Here is a 25,860-nt window from a genome sequence, read left to right on the forward strand (position 1 = left end):
GATATAGCTTAAGTACCCTCATTGAGCCCATCTTATGGTAAATATTCTGTTCCATTAATATTTGTGGTAAATGTGTAGCAGAAAGCATAATCAATTGGAACTTATCTCTAGAGCACAGTTGAAAAAGATTATGTAGTTTCTTGTGAAATGCCACCAAAAAAATGCACCTAAACAAAGTTATTTATATTACATTGTTTACTCCAGTGATATTCATAAGTAATGAAGTACTGAGGAAATACTTTATTCACCATTGTACGTATGGAAATGGAAACACTAATTGTTACTGCATGAACAAAGACGATGGACTTGCTCAGGATAAATATTAGTGCAAAACAGTGTGGGGAATTTTTTGGCCCAATTAAATGAGCAGACAGAACTGAAATTCAGTGACCTCAAGCCACAGGTTTACTTGAATTTTATTTTAAAATCACAAGGAAAATACACAAAGTGGCAGATAGAAAATAGTCTATGGTTATGTAAACACGAGGAAATCTGCAGATGCTGGAAATTCAAGCGACACACAAAATGCTGGGGGAACACAGCAGGCCAGGCAGCATCTATAGGGAGAAGCACAGTCGACGTTTCGACCCTGACAGCCTGGCCTGCTGTGTTCCACCAGCATTTTGTGTATGGTTATGTACTTTGGTAAAAGGAATAAAGGTATGTGGACTGTTTTCTAAATGGGGAGCAAATTCAGAAATTGAAGGTGAAAAGGGACTTGAGAGTTCAAGTGCAGGGTTCTCTAAAGGTTAATTTGCACGTTGATTCAGTAGTGAAGGAGGCAAGTACAATGTTAATAATTCATTTTGAGAGGACTTGTGAGGCTTTATAAGGCATTGGTCAGTCTGCATTGGGGTAAATGTTCGTAGTTTTGGGTCTATCTCAAGAAAGGATGTGCTGGTATTAGAGTGTCCAGATGAGATTTACGAGAATGATCCCAGGAATGAAAAGGCTTATTTATTTGTGTGTTTGTTTATTTAAGAGATAAAGCATGGAACCTTCCAGCCCAATGAACGGCACTGCCCAGCAAACCACCTATTTATTCGTAGCCTAATCAATGACCAGTTAACCTACTAACCAGAACATCTTTGGAATGTGGGAGGAAAACCCCCATGCGTTCACAGGAAGGATGTAGAAACTCCTTACAGTGTCAGAATTGAACTTTGAACTCCAATGCCCTGAACTGCAAGTGTCACACTAACCATTACATTACCATGATACCCTAATGTATTTGATCACTCTAGGCCTGCACTCACTGGAGTTTAGAAGAGTGAGGTGGGATCTCATTGAAATCTACTGAATAGTCAAGATTGAGAGGAAGTGATGGGAGAATCTAGGACCAGAGGGCACAGCCTCGGAGTAGGATGTCCCTTTAGAACAGAGGTGAGGAATTTCTCTAGTCAGATGGTGGTAAATCTGGAATTCATTCCCACAGATGGCTGCAGAGACCAAGTCATTGGATATATTTAAAATGAATACTGATAGGTTCTTGATTAGTGAGAGTGTTATGGGTTATAGAGGGAAGGCAGGAGAATGGGGTTGAGAGGAAAAATAATCAGTCATGGTGCAACAGACTCAACGGGCTGAATAGCTTAATTCTGCTCCTGTGACTTACGAATATTATTTGGTAAAGTACATAACTCATTGTTTATAATTATTTTACAAGATTGAATAATGATCAAAATAAAAATGTCTTGAAGTGACAGTAGATAGATCAGAGGTACAAATAATTTATTCATAAGAAAATTCTTATTCTGCCAGAGGAGTATGGGTTTAGCTATTTTCAAATAAAAAGTATAGTTGCAAGATCAGTAAATTCTCAATTGCTTTTCTAAAGACGCTTATGAAAAAGTAGTAGGTAAAAAAAATCTTTGACCACATAAGCCCTTGTGCAAGCATTGGCTGCTACTTGTACTCAGCTCCACACATTTAACAATGAAGCCAAGCATGCAAATAGCAACCAACACTCTCACATACATTTAGTATTGATGGATAAAAACACTCTTCTCCCCAATGTCTCAAAAGGAATCCATGATGCAAGATTTACTATAACAAGAAATTGAGGTAATGTTAAATCCTGACACAAGGCTTACTATCACAAGTAAACATTTACAAATATATGTACAAGTTCTTCAAGCGCTTACATATATATGTACAAACAAAATAGCTTCAGATTCCTTGTTTGATAAAAACATCTGACAAATCTTCTTTCCCTTTGATTTCGAGGTTCTGGAAGATAATAAAACACTTAAGTATAGAATTGTCAAACTTTATCCAGCCACATTTGCCCATCCAGTATTAACCAAGCCTTCACCTCTAAATTATAAGGGCTAAATCCATACTTTAGGATGAACATTATTACTCATGTAGCACCGAATATTATATACGTACCTTTTCATTGGCTAAGTGCAATAAACAGGCAAATGCCATGGGAACAGACAAGTTCTTGGCCAATGTATTTGGCAACCTGTATACATAATAATAAAACAAACATGAGCACAATAATTACACCAACCATATATATATATATATATATATATAAAATAATGTCATAGAATTATAGCCATACAGCACAGAAACTGGCCGTTAGCCCACAACTGATCATTAAGTGCCCAATCAGTAGTCATATCATTAAACAGGTACTTGGCAGATAGGCTCTTAATGCCTTGGCAATTCAAGATACTTTCTAAATGATGTGAAAGTGTCACCCTCTTAGGCAGCGCATTGCAGATTTCAATCACCCAATAGGTGAAAATAATCATCTGCAGATAACTTTAAATCTCTTACTGCTTGCCACAATCTTATGCTGTCTAACCTTAGGCATTTCTATTAAGGAAATATAGTATAGTTTATATAATATGCTAAAGCTTCCCACTATTTACCATAGCTATGCCCCACCCCACAATCTCGGTCAGGTACTCTACAACTAACTCAACACTATCCTTGTGAATCTCCTGTGCATCTGCTCCAATCCAGGATTGCCCACAATACTCCAGGTACTTTATGGTTTAAACATTGTGCAATAATCTCTGTTTCTATGCATGCCTTCGTCAACGGAAGCATAAAGGCAAATATCTCTCAGGGAACGGGGGGCAGGGGGTGCTCAGTAAGTGAATTAACAATGGGAGAGTGCTTTGGGTCCAGTGACCACAGTTCTGTTAGTTTCAAAATAGTCAAGGAAAAGGATGAAAGATGTCCACAAGTTATAGTCCTGGTCTGGAACAGAGCCAAGGTAAAACATTAGGCAGCATCTAGCTGATGTTGACTAGCTCTTTAAAGGCAAAGGAACAGTTGGCAAGTGGGAGGCTTTTAAAAAGGTTATACAAAGGGGGCAGGGGTAGCATGTTTCTGTTAGAGTGAAGAGTACACATAACAAGCTCAGGGAACCTTGGCTGACAAGAGATACAGGCTCTGGTAAGGAAAAGGAAGGAAACATACATACATTACATTTAGGCGATAGGGTATGAATGAATTCCTCGACAAATATGACCAGGCTTAAGGGAAATCAGGAGGGCAAATAGATGGAATGAGATGGATTTGGCAGGTAGTATTAAACATAATCCCAAGCGTTCCTTCAGTTATGTTAACACTAAAAGGGTGACTAAGCAAACACTAGGTCCTCTTAAAGATTATCAGGGCCGCTTATGTGTGGAAGCGTGCAAGATAATTGAGATTTTTAATATCTTTTCGATGCTTACTGAGCAGAATATCATGGATGCAAAAGAAATGAGGGAAATAAGTAGTGAGGTCTCAAATCTCAGATATATTATGAGGAGGGAAGGATTTGCAGCCTAGAAGCAAAATAAGATGGGCAAATCCCCAGGGTCAGACCAAATGAATTTTTAAGGGAGAATGATGCATCCATGGCGGACAAGGGAACTCAAACAAAAATTAGTGGGAAATTGAGGATCGGGAAGCTTTTAAAAGCAACAGAAGACAACTAAAAGAGCCAAAAGGAGAGAAAAGTTGAAATATGAAGGTAAGCTAGCTAACAACATTAAAGAGGATACAAAACGTTTTTCCAGATACATGTATAAAGAGTAAATGAGAGGCGGGAGTGTATATCAGACCACTGGAAAGTGACACTGGTTAGTAATAGGGGACAAAGAAATGGTAGACGAACTTAACAAGTATTTTGCTTCAGTCTTCACTGTGGAAGACACTGGCAATATGCCAGAAATTTGAGTGTGCCAGGTGCAGAAGTGAATGTGTAGTTGCTGTTAGTTTCTTGAAAAGCCGAAAGGTCACCTGGATCAGATGGACTACACTCCAGGGTTCTGAAAGAGGTGGCTGAAGAGATTTTAGTGATCTTTCAAGAATCACTAGATTCTGGAATGGTTCCAGAAGAATAGAAAATTGCAAATATCACTCTTTAAGGGAGGAAGACAGAAAAAAAAAAGGAAATTATAGGCCAGTTAGATTGAACTCAGTGCACTGGAAAGATGCTAGATTTCATAATTAAGGACACAATTTTGGGGGACTTGGAAGCACATGATAAAATAGGCTAAAGGGGAAATCTTGCCTGACAAATCTTTGAGGAAATAAAGGCTGGATAGACAAGGAGAGACATTGGGTCATAAACACAAGAAATTCTGCAGATGCCAGAAATCCAAAGCAATATGCACAAAATGCTGGCGGAACTCAGCATCTGTGGAAATGAATAAACAGTCAATGTTTCGGGCTGAGAACCTTCTTCAGTACTGTAAAGGAAGGGGGAAGACGCCAGTAGTTTGGGTGCCACACATGTGGCTGCTTAACAAGATAAGAGCCATGTTATTCCAGGAAAAATACAAGCATGGACAGAAGATAGGCTGAGTGGCAGGAGGCAAAGTAGGGAATAAAGAGGGCCTTTTCTGATTGGCTGCAATAACTAGTGGTATTCTGCAGGGGTCGGTGTTAGGACCATTTCTTTTTACGTTAAATGTTAATAATTTGGATGACAGAATTGATGGCTTTGTGGTCATGTTTGTGGATAATATGAAGATAGGTGGAAGGACAGATAGTGATGAGACAGCAGGGAGTCTCCAGCAGGACTTAGACAGATTAGGAGCATGGGCAAAAAGGTGACAGATGAAAATAGGGGTGTTTATACTCATGCACGTTGGAAGGATTAAAGGAGTAGACTATTTTCTAAATGGAAGAGAATAGAAAAACCAGAGGTGCAGAGACTTGGGAGTCCTCATACAGGATTTCCTGAAGTTTAATTTGCAGGTTGATGTCAGTGGTAAGGAAAACAAATGCAATGTTAACATTCATTTCAGGAGGACTAGAATATAAAAGCAAAGATGTAATGCTAAGGCTTTAGAAGACATTGGTCAGACTGCAAGGATTGTTGTGTGCAGTTTTGGAGCCCTTAAGTTGGGAAAGATGTGCTGGCATTAGAGAGTCATGCGGAGGTTCACGAGCATGATTCCAGGATTTAAAAGGATAACACATGAGGAGCGTTTAATGGCTTGGACCTGTATCGCTGGAGTCTGAAGGGGGATCTCATTGAAATCTATCAAATTCACGACACATGCTGGTGGTAATAAAACCTGATTCTGATTATTTAAAGGCCAAGAAAGGATGGGTGTGAAGAAGATATTCCATATAGTGAAGGAGTTTAAAACCAGAGGGACATCCATTTAGAATAGAGATAGGAGGAGTTTCTTTAGGTGGTGAATCTGTGGAATTCATTGCCAATAATGGATGTGGAAGGCCAAGTCATTAGATATATTCAAAGCAGAGGTTGATCAGTTCTTGATTAGTCAAGAAAGGCTACAGGGAGAAAGCAGAAGAATGGGATTGAGAGAGATAAGTCAACCGTGATCAAATGGCAGAGCAGACTTCCAAATTCCAAATCAATCCATAGTGGTTTTTGACTCTTATCGAGCTTGTATAAACAAAAACATAATTGTCTAATATTCACAGCCCAATAATAAATTAGGAAGTGCGAGTCCACCATCTTTTTTGGGTTTTTGTAAATGATACTTGTTAATTCTTGGTCTCTTATTGTTCCAAATAAAGGAAGAAATAAGAGAGTCAATTTGATCGAAAAATTTTTTAGTTAAAAAGATAGGTATATTTTGGAAAATATATAAAAATCTAGGTAAAATCATTTTCACAGCATGGATACGATTGTTTGTCATCTATGCCCGGACTTGAAGACCTAAGTGACAGGGAAATGGTGAATATGTTAGGATTTTATTCCATGGAGCACAGGAGAATGAGGGGAGATTTGATTGAGGTATACAAAATCATGAGCAATATAGATAGGGTAAATGCAAGCAGGCTTTTTCCACTGAGGTGGGGTGAGACTAAACTGTCATAGTCAAGTGTGAAAGGTGGAATATTTAAAGAGAACACGAAAGGGAACTTCTTCACTTAGGGCTGGTGAGAGTGTTGACTGAGCTGCCAGTGGCAGTGGTGGTGCGGGTTCGATTTCAACATTTAAATGAAGTTTGGATAAGTACGTGGTATGGAGGGCAAGGTCCAGGTGCAGATTGATGGGTCTAGGCAGTTTAATAGTTCGTTATGAACTAGATGGGCTAAAGGGCCTATTTCTGTGCTGTCGTGCTCCATGACTCTATAACTGGGACTGACAGGGAGGATGGAGGGGGCAGCATACACCAGTTGGGCTAAAGGACCTGTTTCTGACCTGTATCACTCTATCTCACAGTGATACGGAGACAAACACAGGTTGCACTTTAGAACAGTTAGCATAATGGATTAAATTCCTCCTTTGGAGCTGCATAATTTTATGATTCTAATCAATTGACCAATTATTTCTGTTAATAATTATTCAAGAGCAAAATTATTCCTAGAACAGTGTACCTTTTGGTTAGAACAATTTAAGATAAAGAAGCAAACCTTTTAAAGAGTTCCGTGGTAATAGCTGTTAAGCTTTGCTGTCCTTTCACTGTCACTTTTGGCTCTTCAGTTTCTTTATCCTAAATAATCAAATAGAAATGTGAATGAATGCAGTACTTGCTTTCAGAACGTCACATAACTTACAGCCAGTGAACGGTTAGTGTTAATGTATATAGACACAGATTAATTGATGGATGAGGGGCAAATATTGATGCAGACACCTGGACAATTTACTTCAAATTTGCAACAGACAAGATGCTGGAGGAACGCAGCATCTCAGGAGAGAAATGGTCAGTTGATGATTAGGGCAGATACCTTCATCTGGACTAAATGATGTTGGACCGTTAGACAGTATAAAGAAGTGGAGTGAGCAGGCGATAGCAAGTCATTGGTAGATCCAGGTGATAGGCAGATGGAGGAGGGAAGAGTGGACAGAAGCTGGGAAGAGGCTACAAGAGTTAAATACCTTAAGACCATAAAATATAGGAGCAGAAATTCAGCCCATTGAGTCTGCTCCATCATTCAGTCACAGCTGATCCATGATGGAATCCGATAAGATGGAAGAGCAGGGAACCAAATAAGGCTTGACCGGCAGTGCACCTCCAGTAGTTTGATTTTTGCTCCAGATTCCGGCACGTGCAGTGTTTTGTGTCTTCATTTTTCATAGGTGCAGTTGCATCCAAGACGAGTTTCACCTGCTTCTAGTCATTACTCACTGAAGGAACACTGAATTTCTCAACTTTCAGTAAAATGCTCCTCTTCTACCCACTTTCTCCATCCTCCTGCTCTATCCTGTTTACTCCCACATTCACCCCAGCACCCAGATCTTTCTCATCCTCTACCCACAAACTTCCTCCACAGGTTCTACATCCCATCTGTGCTCCCAAACTTCCTCACTTGATTCCATCCCCACCCTCCACTCCTATCGTGGCTACCTCTGCTCCAGATTTCAGACCAGATGAAGAGTCTTCACCAGGAACGTTAACTGTCCATTTCCCTCCAACAGCTGCAGTCTGACCCACTGACTTCCTCCAGCATCTTGTGTGTCATTCTGGGTTGCAGCTTCTCAGTCTCATCTCTGCTTTGAAAGAGCTCATTCAGGGAAGAGAGTATCCCCATTTGTCTCTGAAAGATGCCTTCTCAGACAACACACTGCAGTTCTTCCTCAGCACTGCACTGAATTTTCAGCCACAAACCTCTGACCTCAGATTTAAACACACAACCCGAGTACAACTGGAGTGCTGTCAGCAACCAGTTCGTCAGAGGATTACCAAGACAGGGCTATTACAGATCCAGAGGATCAATTACTTTAAAATGTTTGCTAATCCCATTCAGCACATGCCTTACCTTTCCGTCAGAGACCGCTGCGTTTCCAGTAAGGAGGGCCCACATATTCTGCTTTAATCTCTTTACATCCATCATTTTTGCTGTTTTTGAATAATTCAATAGAATTTTGTTGACCTGTGAAAATTTCAAGCTAGAATCATAAACTTTTACACCTTGGAGCCAACCAAGTTTATCATTTCATTCAACTCAAAACCTGGTCTGGGATGAGAAGGATCTTCCAGCTTTACCAATAGTTAACAATCCAAACACAGTGGGATCACTGCAAAATTATTTGAGAATACTAGTGACCAGCTTGACATTTCTACTGTACACTCCTTCTCTAACTGTTATGAGTGACCCAGCCCAACGCATTGTAAAGCACACCCACAAGAACGTTTGCCACCAACACTTAATTTCCAGTGAAGGATCTAATAAGTCTATTTCTATTCCAAGAATGCGTGATCTATTCTGTGAACTGCTCGATTACACTGCAACATTCTTTACTACAACCAGTCGCACACTTACTTTCTGTGGCTCTGCCACCAAGTTTTCTCCCCCATACGTTGTGATATCCGACCACTTTCTATCTTGCTCCAGGATATTCTCCTCCTGCTCCATTGCAACGTTAGCTGCGAACTCAAAGGAGTCATTTGCACCAACAAATCCATCATGCTCATCATCGCTATCCATCTGTCACAAAAACAGAGGGGAACCAAAGAGTTTATTTCATGAGTAGATAACTACTGCTCAAGAAAATTCCACAAAATGCGTTTGAGCAAAGTACAGACCTCAGCTCTAGGGCAGAAATTTGAAGTATCATTGGGATTGTTATAATCATATTCCCCGATTTTTTCATCTTGGTCAGAGACATTTCCTTTCACATTTGGCTTTATCTGTAAACAGACAATTTTAGTGAAAAATTTCAGACTGAACAAAACACACAGGTCAACAGTAGAAAATCAGAATCAGATTTAATATCACCAGCACATGTCGTGAAATTTGATAACTTTATAGCAGCAAAATAATGAAATAAATGATAAATAAATATAGAGAAAAAAAAGAGATATACATACTTAATGGAACTCAATTAAATACTTAAGTTTTCAATGACCCCAAGCAAAAAGCCAAAGCTACACACTTAAAAACAAAAAAGTCAATGTCCTGGAGTGGCCAAGTCAGAGTCCAGACCTCAATCCAATTGAGAATTTGTGGCTGGGTTTGAAAATGGCTGTTCACTATGATTCCCATGCAATCTGCCGGAACTTGAGCAGTTTTGTAAAGACGAAAAACTGCAGTGTCCAGATATGCAAACCTGACCACCCACACAGACTGAAGACTGTAATTGCTGCCAAAGGTGCATCTAGTAAATACTGACTTGAAGGGGGTGAATGCTTATGCAATCAATTATTTTGTGTTTTATATTTGTAATTAATTTAGATTGTTTTGTAAAGATTAGTTTTCACTTTGACACAAAAGAGTCTTTTTCTGTTGATCAGTGTCAAAGAAGCCAAATTAAATCCACTGTGATTCAATGTTGTAAAGCAATAAAACATGAAAAATTCCAACAGGGGTGAATACTTTTTATAGGCTCTGTGTGTGTATGTATGTATGTATATATCAAAAATAGTGAGACAGTGTTCAAGGGTTGGTTCATTGTCCATTCAGAAAACTGATTGCAAAGGGGTGGAGGGGAAGAAGCAGTTCTTAAAACGTTGACTGTGTTCTTCAGGCTCTTGTACCTCTTCCCTGATGGAAGCAGTGAGGAGTGGGAACGTCCTGGGTGATGGGGTCCTTAATGATGGATCTCGCCTTTCTGAGGCATCGCCCTTTGAAAACGCCCTCGATTCTGGGGAGGCTAGTGTCCATGATCGGGTCTGATGTTTGCAACCCTCTGCAGGTTTTTCTGATCTTGAGCAGCGGACCTTTCATACCAGACAGAATGCAGCTCTTTCTGACCTTGAGCAATGGGTTTTTCATACTAGACAGTGATGCAATCAGTTAGAATGCTCTGTATGGTACAGAGCATTACCGTATGTACATCTCTGTATGGTACCTCTATAGAAATTTGCTAGTGTTTGGTAACATACCAGATCTCCTCAAATTCCTAATCATATATATCCACTTAGTAATTCTTCATAATTGCATCAATATGTTGGGCCCAGAATAGATCTTCAGATGTTGACATGCAGGAACTTGAAGCTCACCCTTTTCACTAATGATCCCTCAGTGAGGACCGAGATGTGTTCCCTCAATTTCCCCTTCCTGACATCCACAATCAGCTCCTTGGTCTCACTGATACTCGCCAGGAAGAGTTTCAGCCCAAAACTTCAACTGTACTTTTTTCCATAGATACTGCCTGGCCTGCTGAGTTCCTCCAACATTTTGTGTGTATTGCTCGGATTTCCAGCATCTGCAGATTTTCTCTTGTTTGTGTGTTGAATACTGAGCTGCCTTCACAGGTGTTCCTGCCAGGTTGTCTAAGGCCAAATGAACAGCCTGTGAGATTGCATCCACTGTAGGTGTTTTATGGTAGTACAGACTGCAGTGGGTCCAGGTCCAGGCGTTAATTAAGTCGTGACCCACCTCTCAAAGAACTTCATCACAGTAGATGTGAGGGCAAATGAATGATAGTCATTGAGGCAGCTCACTCTGCTCTTCCTGGACACTGGAATGACTGACACCCTTTTGTTGGGAACCCCCAAATGAAGCAGTGAGACACTAAAGATATCTTTAAACACTCCCAACAGTTAATTGGCACCGGGCAACCAGGTCTCTGGCACTGTGGCTCTGACGGAAAAGGGATTGAAGAGGAGAATGGTGATGATAGGAGATTCAATAGTTAAGGGATCAGACGGGAGTGTCTGTAGATGTGAAAGAGACTCCCAGATGGGTGCCAGGTCAAGGACATCTCAGATGGGTACACAGCTTTCTGAAGGGGAAGGGTATGCAGCCTGAAGTCTATTGGTACCAACGACACATCTAGGAAAAGAGAAGAGGTTCTGAAGGGAGAATATAGGGAGCTAGAAAGGAAGCTAAAAAGCAGGACCTCAAGGGTAGCAATCCCTGGATGGCTGCCTATGCCATGCGTCAGTGAGAGTAAGAATAGGATGATAAGGCAGATGAAAGTGTGCGCTAAGAATTGGTGCAGGGGGCAGGGATTCAAATTTGTGGATCATTGGGACCTCTTCTGGGAAATGTATGACTTGTACAAATGGGACAAACTACACCTGAACTTGAGAGCTACAAATGTTCCTGTGGGCAGGTTTGCTGGAGCAATTCAGGAGGGTTTAAACTATGTTGGCAGGGAAATGAGAACCAGAGTGACAGATCAGATAATGGAGTATTTGGTGTAAAGGTGCAATCTGTAGGAAGACAGTGAGGAATAATAAGGCAGTGGACAGGGCAAGGTTGCTGTCAGTTGAATGGGTTGAAATGTGTTTACTTTCAATATGAGAAGTATCAGGAACAAGAGTGATGAACTTGGATCTGTACATGGAACTATGACATTGTGGCCATTACACAGTCTTGGCTGTCACAAGGGTAGCAAAAGCTGCTGGATATCCCCCAGAGTTTAGATGTTTCTAAAAGCGGTGAGCAAGTGGCATTGTTAATTAGGGACAGTACCACAGCTACAGAAAGGGAGGATATGGTGGAGAGATTGTCTACTAAGTCATTGTGGGTGGAAGTCAGAAACAGGAAGGAAGCAATCCATTCTACTGGGAGTATTCTACAGGCTCCCCAATAATAACAGGGACCCTGAGCAACAGATCAGTAAGCAGCTTTTGGACACATGCGAAAACAACAGGGGTGACTTCAACTACCCTAATGTTGACTGGCACCTCCTTAGTGCAAGAGGTTTAGAATTAGGACAGAATTAGTTCGATGTGCCCTAGAAGGACTGCTGACACAATGTGTGGAAAGGCCGACTTAAGGAGAGGCCATACTGAATCTCACGCTAGGCAATGAACCTGTAAGGGAACCGATATCCTTGAGGACAGGTTTGCTAGAGCTGTCTGGGAGGGTTTAAACTAACCTGGCAGGGGAGTGGGAACCGGAGTCATAGGGCCGAGGGTGGGGCATTTGGTTTACAAACAGAGACAGTGTGTAGTGAGTCTGCTAGCAAGGAGAGGCTGATGAAAGAACAAAACTGCAGTCAACACAATGAGTTGCAACGTAAAAGAGGGACAAAATTGAAAAGGGTGATGTTTGCAGGACTGAAGGTGATGCGCTTGAGTGCACTCAGTTTATGGAATAAGGTAGATAAGTTTGTAGCACAGTTACACATTGGCATGTATGACGTTGTGGGCCTCACTAAATCTTAACTGAATGAAGATTATAGCTGGGACCTTAACTTCCAAGGATCCACATTGTATCAAAAGGAGAGATGGGAAGGCAGAGGGGGTGGGGTGGCTCTGTTGTCAAATCCTTACAATGAGGTAACATAGGATCTGAAGGTGTAGAATCGCTGTGGGTAGAGCTAAGAAAATGCTAGGGTAAAAAGACTGCTGGGAGTTATACCGAACAGTAGCAAAGATTTGGGCTACAAATTACAACAGGAGATAGAAAATGCATGTCAAAAGGGCAATGTTATGCTTGTCATGGGGGATTTCAATATGCAGGTAGAATGGTACTGGATCGCCAGGGAGGCATTTCACAGAATGCCTACAAGATGGCTTTTTAGAGGAGTTTGTGATTAAGCCCACTAGGGGATCAGCTATTCTGTATTGAATGTTGTGCAATGAACCGGAATTGATTAGAGAGCTTAAGGTAAAGGAATATTGGCGAGTGACGACAATATGTTCAAATTCACCCTGCAATTTGAGGAGAGAAGCTAAAGTCAGATGTATCAGTATTACAGTGGAGTGAATGCAATTACAGAGGCATGAAAGAGTTGCTGGCCAAAGTTGATTGGAAGGAGACACTAGCAGGGATGACAGCAGAACAGCAATGGCTGGAGTTTCTGGAAGAAATTCGGAAGGCGCAGGATAGATACATTCTTAAGAAGTACTCTAAAGGCAGGATGACACAATCATGGCTGACAAGGGATGTCAAAACCAACATAAAACCCAAAGACATATAATAGAGCTAAAATTAGTGGGAAGTGAGAGAATTGAGAAAGGCAAGAGTAGATATCAGACCACTGGAAAATAATTCCTGAGAGGTAGTAATGGGAGGTAAGTATTTTGCATCAGTCTTCACTGTGGAAGACACCAGCATTATGCTGGAAGTTCAAGAGTATCAGGGGCAGAAGTGAATGATTACCATTACTGAGGAGAAGGTGCTTGGGAGACTGAAAGGCCTCAAGGTAGATAAGTCACCTGGACCAGATGGTCTACACTCCAGGGTTCTGAAAGAGGTGGCTGGAAAGATAGTGAAGGCGTTAGTAATGATCTTTCAGCAGGACTGGAAAATTGTCACTCCACTCTTCAAGAAGAGAGAGAGGGGCATAAGACAGGAAATTATAGGCCAGTTAGTCTGATCTCAGTCTTTGGGAAGATGTGGTTTTGGGGTACTTGGAGGTGCCTGATAAAATAGGCCAAAAATGTTAGAATTATTTGAGGAAATAACAAGCAGGATAGACAGTGGATGGTGTTTATTTGAATTTTCAGAAGGCCTTTTACACGGTGCCACATGAGGTTGCTTAATAAGTCAAGAGCCCATGGTATTACAGGAAAGATAGAGAATTAGCTCCTTGGCAGGAGGCAAAGTGTGGGAATAAAGGGAGACTTTTCTGGTTGGCCGTCAGTGGTTTTCCACAGGGATCTTTGCTGGGGCTGCCTCTTTTTACATTATATGCCAATGGTTTGGATGATGGAATTGATGGCTTTGTGACAATATGAAGATAAATGGAGGAGCAGGTAGTGTTGAGAGAGTAGAGAGCTGCAGAAAGACTTAGGCAGACTAGAAGGCCGAGTTAAAGGTCAATAACATGATTCCTAGCAGTCTGGAGGAACAGGGGGATCTTGGGGTCCATGTCCATAAATCCCTCAAAGTTGCTGCTCAGGTTTAAAGGGTGGTTAAGATGACATACGTTGAGTTAGCTTCACTAGTTGGGGGATTGAGTTCAACAGCCACTTGGTAACGTTGCAGCTCTCTAAAACCCCGGTTGGAACACACTTGGAATATTGTATATTTCTGGCTGCTTCTTCATGAAAGGACGTAGAAGCTTTAGAAAAGATGCAGATGAGATTTATAAGGATACTGTCTGGATTAGAGAGCATGCCTTATGAAGAAAGATTGAGCAAGCGAGGATTTTTCTCTCAGGAGTGAAGGAGAATGAGAGCTGACTTGGTAGAGATGTACAAAATAATAAGAATCATACATGAGGTGGACAGTCAATTTCTTTTTCACTGGAGCGGAAATGGCTAATACCAGAGGGCATATTTATTAGGTGAACTGAGGAAAGTATTAAAGTGAATGTCAAAGGTAGTATTTTGTTTTAACTCAGACCATGGTAAGTGCATAGAATGCAGGCCAGGCGTGATGAAAGAGGCAGATACATTAGACATCTGAGAGACCCCTAAGTAGCCATATGAAGGAGAGAAAAATGAAGGGCAATGTGGGAGGGAACTATTGCTCAAATTGACATAGAAGGAGCTGTCAGATGCGGAGTTTCAATGGGAAAGAACTTTCTGTGGAAATACTGTCTGTATAGGGTAGTCAGTCCTTTGTTATTCTATTTCTGTTATGTCTTTATTTTTGTTTATCTCTATTCACAAGGACAGCGATCTACTCTCCGTCTTCTTCCTAATACATACAGGAATGCGGGAAATCATCCTTCTCAGTTGCATTGGAAAAAAATCTAATAATGAAAGCTTATGAGCCCACAGGCTAATATGTTTTAGGACTCTGGTAAGGTGCCTTGCCTTTCAAACTCTCATCACAGTGATAGAATGCAATATAGCATTACCTTATGTATATTACTTCAATTTACTGAAAAGCATCTTTATTTACCTTGATAGATGGTTTAAGGAACAAACAGGTTATGGTGTCTGGATCATAATGGAAATCTGTAGGCAGTGTCGTCAACTTCCCGTCATGTCGGTCTAATGTAGCTTTAGCGATTGTTGTAGCAGCCTAGTGAAACAGGGTACAACAGTAATGGTTCAAACATTGAATCTCTTGTTCTCCATTAAATCAAGTTCCATCCCATACATACCAGATCTATATTCTTTGGAGTTTAGAAGAATGAGGAGCAATATTATTTAAACATACAAGATTCTGAGTTAATACAACACAGAAGCTAGTAAAGTATTTTCACTAGTGGGAGAACCTCAGGTGAGGTGAAGGGACAGGGGCAATGAATGTGATTTAAAACTGAGCTGCACAGCTGATTCTTACAGACCTCTGGAATTCTCTAACATGGGACTTCATGGAGACTATCATCTGCTATATTTAAAAATAAAGTAGGTATTTTTTGAAGAATATGGGAACTGAGTGCTAACAGAATTGACAAAAGTGAAGGCAAGGCATGGGGCAGAATATTCACAAATACATTGAATAGCGAGGCAGGCTCAAGGGACTGAATGGCCGACCACTGCATCTAATGTTAAAATATTGACACCACCTTATTCAGGCATCGTCAGTCCTTTAACAGTCAAACCACAGCTTGATAAATTTACTTGTATATACAGGCAGTCCCCGGGTTACATACAAGTTCCGCTCCTGAGTGCGTCTTTAAGTCGGATTTGTACGTAAGTCGGAACAAGTACATCCAGTATTATTTAGCGTCAGCTAGTCAAACGTTTGGCTTAGTATATAGTATATATTTTACCTTTCTATGCATATAAAACACTTAAGAAATGTATGTATTCCAATAATTAAACCACTGCATTGCTTAGTAATAATTGTAGCTTTCATCGGGGCAGGGCCTTTCACATGCTCCATTATTCTCACATTATCCGTTATCCTTTAAAATTGTTCCGATCGTTGACCGACTGTAGCCTAACGCTTTTCCAATGACCGATGGCGTTTCAGCTCTTTCCAAACGCTTGATTATTTCCACTTTATTTTCTATCGCGATCGCTTCCCGTCAATGGAACAGGAAACACTGTGGGCGATGGATCCCGAGCTGCGCCCACTCCCGAGGTCCGCTGGGTCCTAAGGACCACCTCACTGAGACAGGCTAAATGGGACAAGTGGGGGCTGTGCTGGGTTTGGGTATTTGATCATCCACAATATTCAGCGTGGGAATTTAAACTGGAGGTGGCAGTGTTTTTTTTTTACGAGGTTGAGTTGCGAGCTCGACATCAACCCGGCACGGATGGTACGGGAGTCACTGGATCAACGTCAACCTGGCACGGGAGCGGTCTGTTACTGGATCGAACTCGGGAACCTCCGTTCTCAAGCCCCACGCTGATCTCACTGCACCACCAGCAGCTGACCGGAACGTATATAGTTAAACACTCAACACAGTGTCAACAGCGACGACTTAAAATGGCGGACGGCGTGCTCCTTCCTCAGTTCATAAGTACGAGTTGTCCGTAAATCGGACATTCGTAACTCGGGGACTACCTGTACTGTAATTGTGAGAAATAATCCAAAAGAACAGAATGGGAAACACTGATGTAGATGATCATAGATGTAACACCTATATCTCTCTTGTATGCTGCATAATTCAGTTTTATAAAGAAATTGTCAACATCCCTTTTGCTTCAAGTGCTCTCTAGTATTTTTTCCATATGCTTTATTTCTTCCTTTCACTAATAACTCAGCTCCCTCAGTTCCACGCTCCTTTTTCAACTCTAAATATCATACTTAACTGTTCTCTTAGTCATCTGCTTACCTTTCCTTTAAACTCTAGATATGCCAAGCTTTATCGGTTTGGCTCTTTATTTCGATGTCAAATTAATGGAAATAAAATCTCTTACATTGCAGACTAATAGAACACAGAACTGTAGGGCACAGGAACAGGCCACCACATCTGTGCCAACTGTGATGCCAATCTCATCTGCCTGATCACCATTTCCTACCTCTTCACACGTCTGAATGCCCCTTTCGCATCTGCTTCCACCACATCTACTGGCAGCACTTTCCACTGCTTGTAAGAGAAAAATTGCTTAGCACTTTTCCTTTGACCATTCTCCCTCTCACTAGTATTTGACACCCCTATGAACATCAATATTCTTGCCATTTATTGTATATTTTCCTCTTGTATTTGATCTCTTAAAACGCAACACTTCATTCATATCTGAATTCAGCTCCATCTGCTATTTCTCCACCCATATTTCCAACTAGTCTATATCCTACTGTATCATTTGTATACCTTCCTCTCAATCCACAGCTCCACCAATTTGCCAGTCATCTGCTAACTTGCTATCAGACCTCCCACAATTACATCACAAATAGAAGAGATCCCAGCACTGACCCTTATCAGACACCATTGGTGATAGGCCTCCAGTCAGAGGAACACCCTCCACTACTTCCATGTCTTCTATATCTAAGGCAATTTAGTATTCAACTTACCCTCTCTCTTGGGTCCCATATGACCCAATCTTCTGCACCGTATCAAGTGCTGCCAAAATGCTCCTTGCTGTAATTTCAATCACCTGGCCAGGCTCATTCCCAATCCGAGGTCCAATATGGCCAAATCCCACCTTGGATTACCTACATTCTGTCTGAAGAAACACTTTTGCATGCACCTAATAAATCCTTTCCCACACAAACCTTGGCAACAAAAAGTAAACCCTACAGCAACCCTTGTTGTTTTTAACCTTTCTGTGATCTGTTCCTCTAGATACTACTGGTTATTGAGTGACCCACAGTATAATCTCATCACAATGATTGCACCTGTCATATCCACAAGTTCTGCCCATGTGGCTTCACTGACCTTGTCCTCTAAGATTTTCTCACTAAGTGCAGCTGTGACCTTCTCTCTAAACAGTAACTCCTCCACCTCTTTTACATCCTTTTCTATCATATCCATTTGTACCCTGGAATGTTGAGCTGCCAATTGTGCCTTGTCTCAATCAAGTTTCTGTATTGACTGCAACATCATAGTTTCATGTACTAAATCAAATTCTAAGCACATCTGCTTTTCCCAATGTGGTCCTGCCTGTTATTGCTATTAGATTTATTTGATTAAACCTCTACCTTCTCCTCAATCACTCCACCTGCTGTCCTAATGCTGTGGTCCCCACCAACCACCGTCCCCCAAATGATTTAAACCCTTACAAGTAGGCAAAGTAACCAATGTGAGATACAAACCCTTGTTTCTCTGAAATAATTCTCAAACTTTATCTTTTCTTCAAAGTCAATTTCAAATGCTTTCTTCGGTTTCTTTTTCCTGTTTTTATCAAGTATTTCCACTCCTGATGAGAAAAAGAAAAGTTATTGAAGGTGTTTAGAATTACCAACTTCCATGCTACATGGAAAAGATCCTTTGCTTGCAACTTTTCTATGCCTATTAGTTTTCTATTCCCCTCCAACTCCAAGTACAGAATTGCCAGAGGCTAAATTATCAAGTGTCTTTTCAAATCATACACTATTAAACAATTTCAATTTAAATAGTGAGTATACAGTACCCTGCCTTAAAATGTAATTATGCTTTAGGACTGCTTGATCTGAATAAATTCAACATGTTAACACTGCAGTGTTTCTAGTGCAGGACTTGCACTGCTGTTATACTTACCCTTGTGTCGAGTTTTGAAGTGCCAGTGATTAGGCCCTGCCCACATCCTCATTATTCTGGGACTAAAATAGGAATATTCCCCTGGATGATTTGAAAGTTGGACACACAGGCTGCTGAAATCCACGTCTGTGAGTGGAATCACATCATTACTATGAAAAAAAGAGTTGAAGCACGTTAATAAAGAGCTTTCCAATTTCAATACATTGGATTCTGGTTAATTGGACCATCGATTAACAAGGGCAGCCAATTATTTGGGATACCTCTTAAAGAACAAAAACTAATTGAGAAAATAGCCAGGATTCTCTTCGATTATTTGGGACACTATGCTGCTTAACTGAGGCAGGAGACAGTTGCTAAACAATTTCTAACTAACGAAAGATGTGTGCACTTGTGTGTCCGTTAGACCATGCTTAGAGCAAACAGTTCTTAAATAGCGTCAGTTGCATGCGCTTTGTGTTCAGAAAGCTGAAAGTTTTGTCACTGATAGTTGGGAGAAATAAGCAGTAAGACAACTCAGAACTGTTTTGCTCACTGCAGTTTCAAGCATTCATGTTTGGAAATGTCAGAAACAGCTGGGAGTGAAAATCAAACACTTTCACTACCACAAGAGCTTGAGCGTATCGAGAATTATCTTGAATGTTACAATGAAAATTAAGATTTGGAGGATGCAGTCATTGATAGCAAAGTATGAGGGCACTCCATTATCTACACTAGGTATCTGCGCTGATTTTGTTCACTGACAGTCAATCAAAAGAAGGCATAGACTGAATGAACTGTCTACAATTATTAGCAACTAACACAGTTTAACACAGTACTAACATAGTACTGTAGTAGTATGATCGTGTTTTAATTTGTTTTGTATTTCATTTAAATATATAATTTGTTCCTCAGTTGAACAGTAGTTTTGTCTTTTTATGCCTTTTTAATTATTTTCATGGAACTTCAGCTAATTGGGGCAGCCACTTAATTGGGCCAAAATGTTTTGGTCCCAATGCGTCCCAATTATCCAGAATCCACTGTACATTCAAGATCAACAGATTTACTGTTGATACTGTTCAACCCAATGGGCACTTAAGATACTGATGGACCATTTCAGCAAGCTTTTCTGCATTCACTCCAAATATCATAAATGAAACAGGTTTCAACTTATAGTTCTTAAGAACAATGGTAATCTTATAATTCATGAGTGTTTTTAGAGCTGGTGAACCACTTTTACCTCTCTTTATCATGATTCATCATAGATAATTCTTGCTGATCATCTCCAGCATCGTCACAAATGTCCCCATCAAAGTCATCCACCACAGTGGGACAAACATCCTGCTGATTATCGGCAAACTCTGACTCCGCATTCACATCAAATAAGTGATTACTCTTCTTGAATTTTTCTAATATTGAAGTAACAGCCTGGACAGCACAAATTGGAAAACATTGCAAAATAATCATAAACACGAGATATTCTGCAGATGCTGGAAATTCATACCAACACGCACGTGAACTCAGCAGGTCAGATAGCATCTATAAAAGTGGAAAAAAAAGCCAACGTTTCAGGCGAAAACCATTCATTAGGAGTGGAAACAAACGGGGAAGATGCCAGAAAAGCTGGAAGGTGATAGGTGAAACCAGATGGGTGGTGGAGGAGGTAATAAAGTAAGAAACTGGGAGGTGATAAATGGAAAAAGCGAAGGGCTAGAGAAGAAGGCATCTGATAGAAGAGAGACGACCAAGGGAGAAAGGGAAGAAGGGACACTGGGAGAGGTGATAAGCAGGTGAGGAGAAGAGGCAAGAGGCCAGAGGGGGCAATAGAAGAGGAAAGGGGGAGGGAAAAAAATTACCAGAAGGAGAAATTGATCTTCATGCCATCAGGTAGACGGCTACCTATACAGAATATAAGGTATTGCTCCTCATACTCTCAGGGTAGAGGAACAACTCATATTCCATCTAGGTAGCCCCCAGACTGACGGCATTAACATCGATTTCTCCGTCTGATAATTATTTTCTCCTCCCCTGTACTTCTATTCCCCACTCTAGCCTCTTACCACTTCCCTTTACCTGCCTATCACCTTCTCCCATGGCCCTCCTCTGATGAATGGTGTCAGCCCAAAACGCTGGCTGTTCTTCATTTCCATAGATGCTGCCTGACCTACTGAACTCACCCAATATTTTGTGTGTGTTGCATAATAATCAGTTGTGGATACATAATGACATTCAACAATATTAACAGGTAGTTTACAATGAATGGATTGAAGCAAAAAATTGAATGCATTTTTTTTGGCTCATTAATTTTTCTAAGTGTATTTCTTTAGTAATACTCATCTCTTCAATTGCAATGAACACTTGATTTTCCATTATTCTGACTTTATTCTAGCCTGTGAATATAATTCTTCTGTTATTAGCTGAATTCCTACTCCAATTGCTGCCTGTTAAGAACACACATTTGCCCCTGCAAGTATTTTCCTTTATGGGCCTATAAAATTCTCTCATGCTTCTCCACAGTTTGATAAAAAGAATCTGAAACGAAAATAAATTATGGAGAAGCATAAGTCCTGATCACCTTGGCCAAATTATCGAACACTCCAAATCCTCAGGCTCATTGTTTTAGTTCAGCGATTTGCCAAATCTTTTGTTTAATTTTAATATCAACTCTAATTCCTTTTATAATCTAAAGCTGGACCATACCTCCTGCTGTGCCTCCATGTGAAAGGAAATCGTATTACAAACCATATATTATTACCTTAATTGCTACCGTTACCTGTCCTACCCTTCAACATAGGAACATAGAACATAGAAATCTATAGCACATCACAGGCCCTTCAGCCCACAATGTTGTGCCGACCATGTAACCTAATGGTCGTAGTAGGTTTCTAATCTACCACAGCCCACCTTTCCTCCACTTCATAAACTTCTACACTACTTCCGAACTTTTAACAAGAGTAGAGTCTATTCACTAAAACAACATTCACAAAGCAAGAAGGAATTGTTCCTGTCAGTCATCACACAGGTGAACCTCAGCACATATCCATTTTAAGAACTAGAATGAAAAAGCAACAGTCCATAGGCAATGCTAAATATGGACTGCCTGCATGACTTACTTCTTTTGCAAGATACATTTAAAATGATGGGATCAAACACTAATGTAAATATAGACAATGAGAAATTCAGTGTAGGGGAAAACAAGATTACCTGATCGTGTGCTTCACTGTCCCAATTTGTGAACTGAAAATCTTCAAATGAAGGACAGATTGTTTTGTTTTCCAGAGACTGTTGAAGGACTATCAGAAAATGGAAAACAACTTTGAATATAGGACTTTTACTGGGTAAGCACATTAATAAAATTCGGTGTTCGTGATTTAAGATGCAAGGATGAGATCAACATGCAGTCAACAGAAAACAGGTATAGTAATACAAGCATCAAAACTGAGCATCAATAAGCAATAATTTTGGAATTATTTGAATTTTTAGACAACATTTTTGCAATTGTTGACTTCAACATTTGTTTGTTAACTAACTAAAATTAGCTTATTATAGATGAGCTCAATCAGACTGGCATTGAGTGCGCAAATTTGCAGAGAACAAGGACAACCTGCACCCACAGAAATGGAAGTTAAGGGGTAGGAAAAAAATATATAGTAATCGGCATGCTTGGATCTTGGTTGTTACTGGGCTAATGGATTTTCCACACTATTGTGCTATACTTTGTTAATATTCAAACACACTTTTTAAATTTCTATGTGCCAGAGATCACTAAGAGTCATTGGATTGTGACAAGATTTTAAAAAGTGAGTGAGGCCAGCTGGGTATTTCTCAGTACCAGAGATGGCAGGGCAATTAGGCATAATAAGGAGGTAGCCTAGAGAGGAAGTCATCACCCTGACACAGTGGTATCAAGAAAACAACCTCTCCCTCAATGTCGCAAAAACAAAGGAGCTGTTTATGGATTACAAGAGGAATGGAGACAGGCTAACTTCCATTGACATCAACGGTTCTGGTGTTGAGAGGGTGAACAGCTTTAAGTTCCTCAGAATAAACATCACCTCTTTCACCTCAGATGGTTGAAGTAGTTTAGTATGGCCCCCCAAATTCAAAGAACTTTCTATTGGGGCACGATTGAAAGCATCCTGACTGGCTGCAACATTGCCTGGTAAGGTAACTGTACTTCCCTCAGTTGCAGGACTCTGCAGGGAGTGGTGTGGACAGCCCAGAGCATCTGTAGATATGAACTTTCCACTGTTCAGGACATTTACAAAGACAGGTGTGTAAAAAGAGCCCAAAAGGTCATTGGATCACCCCAAACACAAACTGTTCCAGCTGCTACCATCCAGTACATTGCCTACCGAAGCATAAAAGCCAGGACCAACAGGCTCTGGGACAGCTTCTTCCACCAGGCCATCAGACTGTTTAATTCATGCTGTTGTAACTGTATTTCTATGTTATAATGACTATCCTGTTGTACTAATACTTATTATAAATTACTATAATTGCACACTTGAACAGAGATATAACACAAAGATTTTTACTCCTCATGTATATGAAGGATGTAAGTAATAAAGTCAATTCAATTGGCAAGGGCCAACAAAAAGAAGTTAGGCTTAAACAGAGCTCCATTGTGTAAGTGAGCCAGTATGTCAGAGTGGGAAGTTTTGGCTCGAGAGACAGATGCTGTAGGTAGATTTTCAGGTAACTTTGTTTCTTTCCTGCTTTCTTATTGCACAGTTAGAGCAGTGGGGGTGCCAGGCAAGGTAGTGGCATGCTCCTCTTACCGGATGTGGGAATCCAGGGAGAACTCCAGTGTCTCTGATGAAGTGCATCCAGCTCTGCAGCTTCCTACAGACCGTGTTAGGGAACTGGAGTTAGAGCAAGAGGAACTCCGGGTCATTTGGAAGGCTGAGGGGATGATTGACAAGTAATACAGGAAGGTACTTATGCCTAAGGTGCAGGACACAGGTAACTGGGTGACTGTCAAGAGGGGGAAGGAGATAGGCAGCTAATGCAGGGTACCCCTGTGGCCATTTACCTCAGTAAAAGTACACTGTTGGGGGGGGGGGGGGGGGGGGAGGAATGGATGACCTAGCAGAGGAAGGCCACAGTGGTTAGGTCTCTGGCAGAGTCTGGCTCCATGCTCAGAACAGAAGGGAGGAGAAAAGGAAAGCATAGCAACAGGGGATTCATCGGTTACAGGAACAGACAGAAGGTTCTGTGGACAAGAACAAGGTTCCCAGATGATATGTTGCCTCGCAGGTACAACGGTCAAGGATGACTCAGAGTGAGTCCATTGCATTCTTAATTGGGAGGGTGACTACCCAGAGGTCATGGTCCATATTGGTGGCAATGACATAGGTAGAAAGGATGACAAGGTCCTGCAAAGTGAGTTCTAGGAGTTAGGTGTTAAATTAAAGGACAGAACCTCCAGGGTTGTAATCTTAGGACTGCTTCCCATGCCACATGCTAGTGAGGCCTGAAATAGGGGGATAATACAGTTTTAGCATGTAGCTAAAGAGATAGTACAAGATGGAGGGCTTCAGATTTTTAGATCATTGGGCAGTCTTCAAGGGAAAATGGGACCTGTACAGATGGACAAGCTTGCAGCTGAACCGGAGAGGGACCAATATTCTTGCAGGAAGGTTTCCTCATGCTGCTCCAGTGGATTTAAACTAGATTTGCAGGGGGATGGGAACCAGAGTGCCAGGGCAGGTTGAGGAGGGGTTGTAGGGAAAGATGCTGTTAAGCCTACATACAAAGAAAGGAATCAAAATGTTAAGCATGGTGGGAATAATGATTTGAGTTGCATCTCCTTCAATATGTGGAATTGTAGGAAAGGTGAGTGAGCTTAGACCATGGATCAGCACGTGAAAAAATGCCATTGTAGCTATTAGTGAGACGGTTACAGGAGGGGCAGGACTATCACCTCAGTCTTCTAGGATTCCGTTGTTTTAGACATGATAGAGCAGGAAGGAATAATGGAAGCTGGATGGCACTACAGGGAAAATAGTCACAGCAATGCTCAGACATGACAGACTAAAGAGCTCTTCAACTTAAGACTATATGGGTGGAACTAAGGAATAAAAAAGGTATAACCACATTACTACGATTATATTAAAGACCACCCAATAGTCAGCAGGATTTAAAGGAGCAAATCTGTAGAGGTCACAGAAAGTTGTCCTATTAGAGAACAAGAATATCCTGCTAGAGAGGTAGGTCAAATGACAGAAGTGCATGTGGGGTAACACTTTGGGTCTACTGATCAAAATTTCATTAATTTCAAGATAATTATGAAGAAGAATATGTCTGGTCCTCGGGGCTGAGATTCTACATTGAGAAAGGACAATTTTGATGGCATGAGAAAATACCTGCCAAATGTGCATTAGGATAGGCTGTTTTCTGGCAAAGGCATACTTGATAAGTGGGAGGCCTTCAAAAGAGAAATTCTGAGTTGGCAGATGGAATTTAATGCAGACAAGTGCGAGGTTTTGCTCTCTGGGAGGAAAAACCAGGGTAGTACTTACACAGTGAACGGTAGAGCACTGAGGATTGCGGTAGAACAGAGGTATCTGAAAATATGAATCCATAATTCCTTTAAAGTAGGTAGAGTTGTAAAGAAAGCTTTTGGCACATCAGCATTCATAAATCAGCATACTGCAGACAGGATTTGGGACGTTATGTTGGAGTTGTATAAGACATTGTGAGGCCTAATTTGGAGCATTATATGCAGTTCTGGTCACCTACCTACAGGAAAGATATCAGTAAAATTGAAAGAGTAAAGAGAACATTTACAAGGATGTTGCCAGGACCAGTGTTATAGGAAAAGGTTGAAAAGATTAGGATGTTTTCCATGGAGGACAGGAAAAGGAGGGAAGATTTGATCGAGGTCTTTGATAGAGATATACAAAATCATGAGGAGTATAAATAGGGTAGATGCAAACAGGCCTTTCCCACCGAGGTTGGGTGGGACTAGAACTAGACGCCATAGATTAAGGGTGAAAGGTGAAACGTTTAAAGGGAACATGAAGGGAAACATCTTCGTTCGGAGGGTGATGAGACTGTGGAAAGAGCTACTAGCG

At 40.9% G+C, this 25,860-nt stretch overlaps 1 protein-coding gene across 1 annotated transcript in view; it reads right to left on the minus strand.

Annotated features, from left to right (window-relative positions):
• Positions 1-177: 177 nt before the first annotated feature.
• Positions 178-25,860, minus strand: part of ncaph (non-SMC condensin I complex, subunit H) — a 55,844-nt gene continuing 30,161 nt past the window's right edge. Inside the window, exons 8-18 of the mRNA XM_073057057.1 lie at positions 21,986-22,074; positions 20,022-20,209; positions 18,806-18,954; positions 18,382-18,485; positions 15,130-15,252; positions 8,964-9,068; positions 8,701-8,865; positions 8,197-8,310; positions 6,850-6,929; positions 2,392-2,467; positions 178-2,229 (exon numbers count right to left, since the gene is read on the minus strand). Coding sequence (XP_072913158.1) covers positions 2,170-2,229; positions 2,392-2,467; positions 6,850-6,929; positions 8,197-8,310; positions 8,701-8,865; positions 8,964-9,068; positions 15,130-15,252; positions 18,382-18,485; positions 18,806-18,954; positions 20,022-20,209; positions 21,986-22,074 — 1,253 coding nt within the window. The 3' untranslated portion in view covers positions 178-2,169. The remainder of the gene's footprint in view (positions 2,230-2,391; positions 2,468-6,849; positions 6,930-8,196; positions 8,311-8,700; positions 8,866-8,963; positions 9,069-15,129; positions 15,253-18,381; positions 18,486-18,805; positions 18,955-20,021; positions 20,210-21,985; positions 22,075-25,860) is intronic.

This window comes from Hemitrygon akajei, chromosome 1 (genome assembly GCF_048418815.1).
Source record: "Hemitrygon akajei chromosome 1, sHemAka1.3, whole genome shotgun sequence".
Classification (NCBI taxonomy): Eukaryota; Metazoa; Chordata; class Chondrichthyes; order Myliobatiformes; family Dasyatidae; genus Hemitrygon; species Hemitrygon akajei.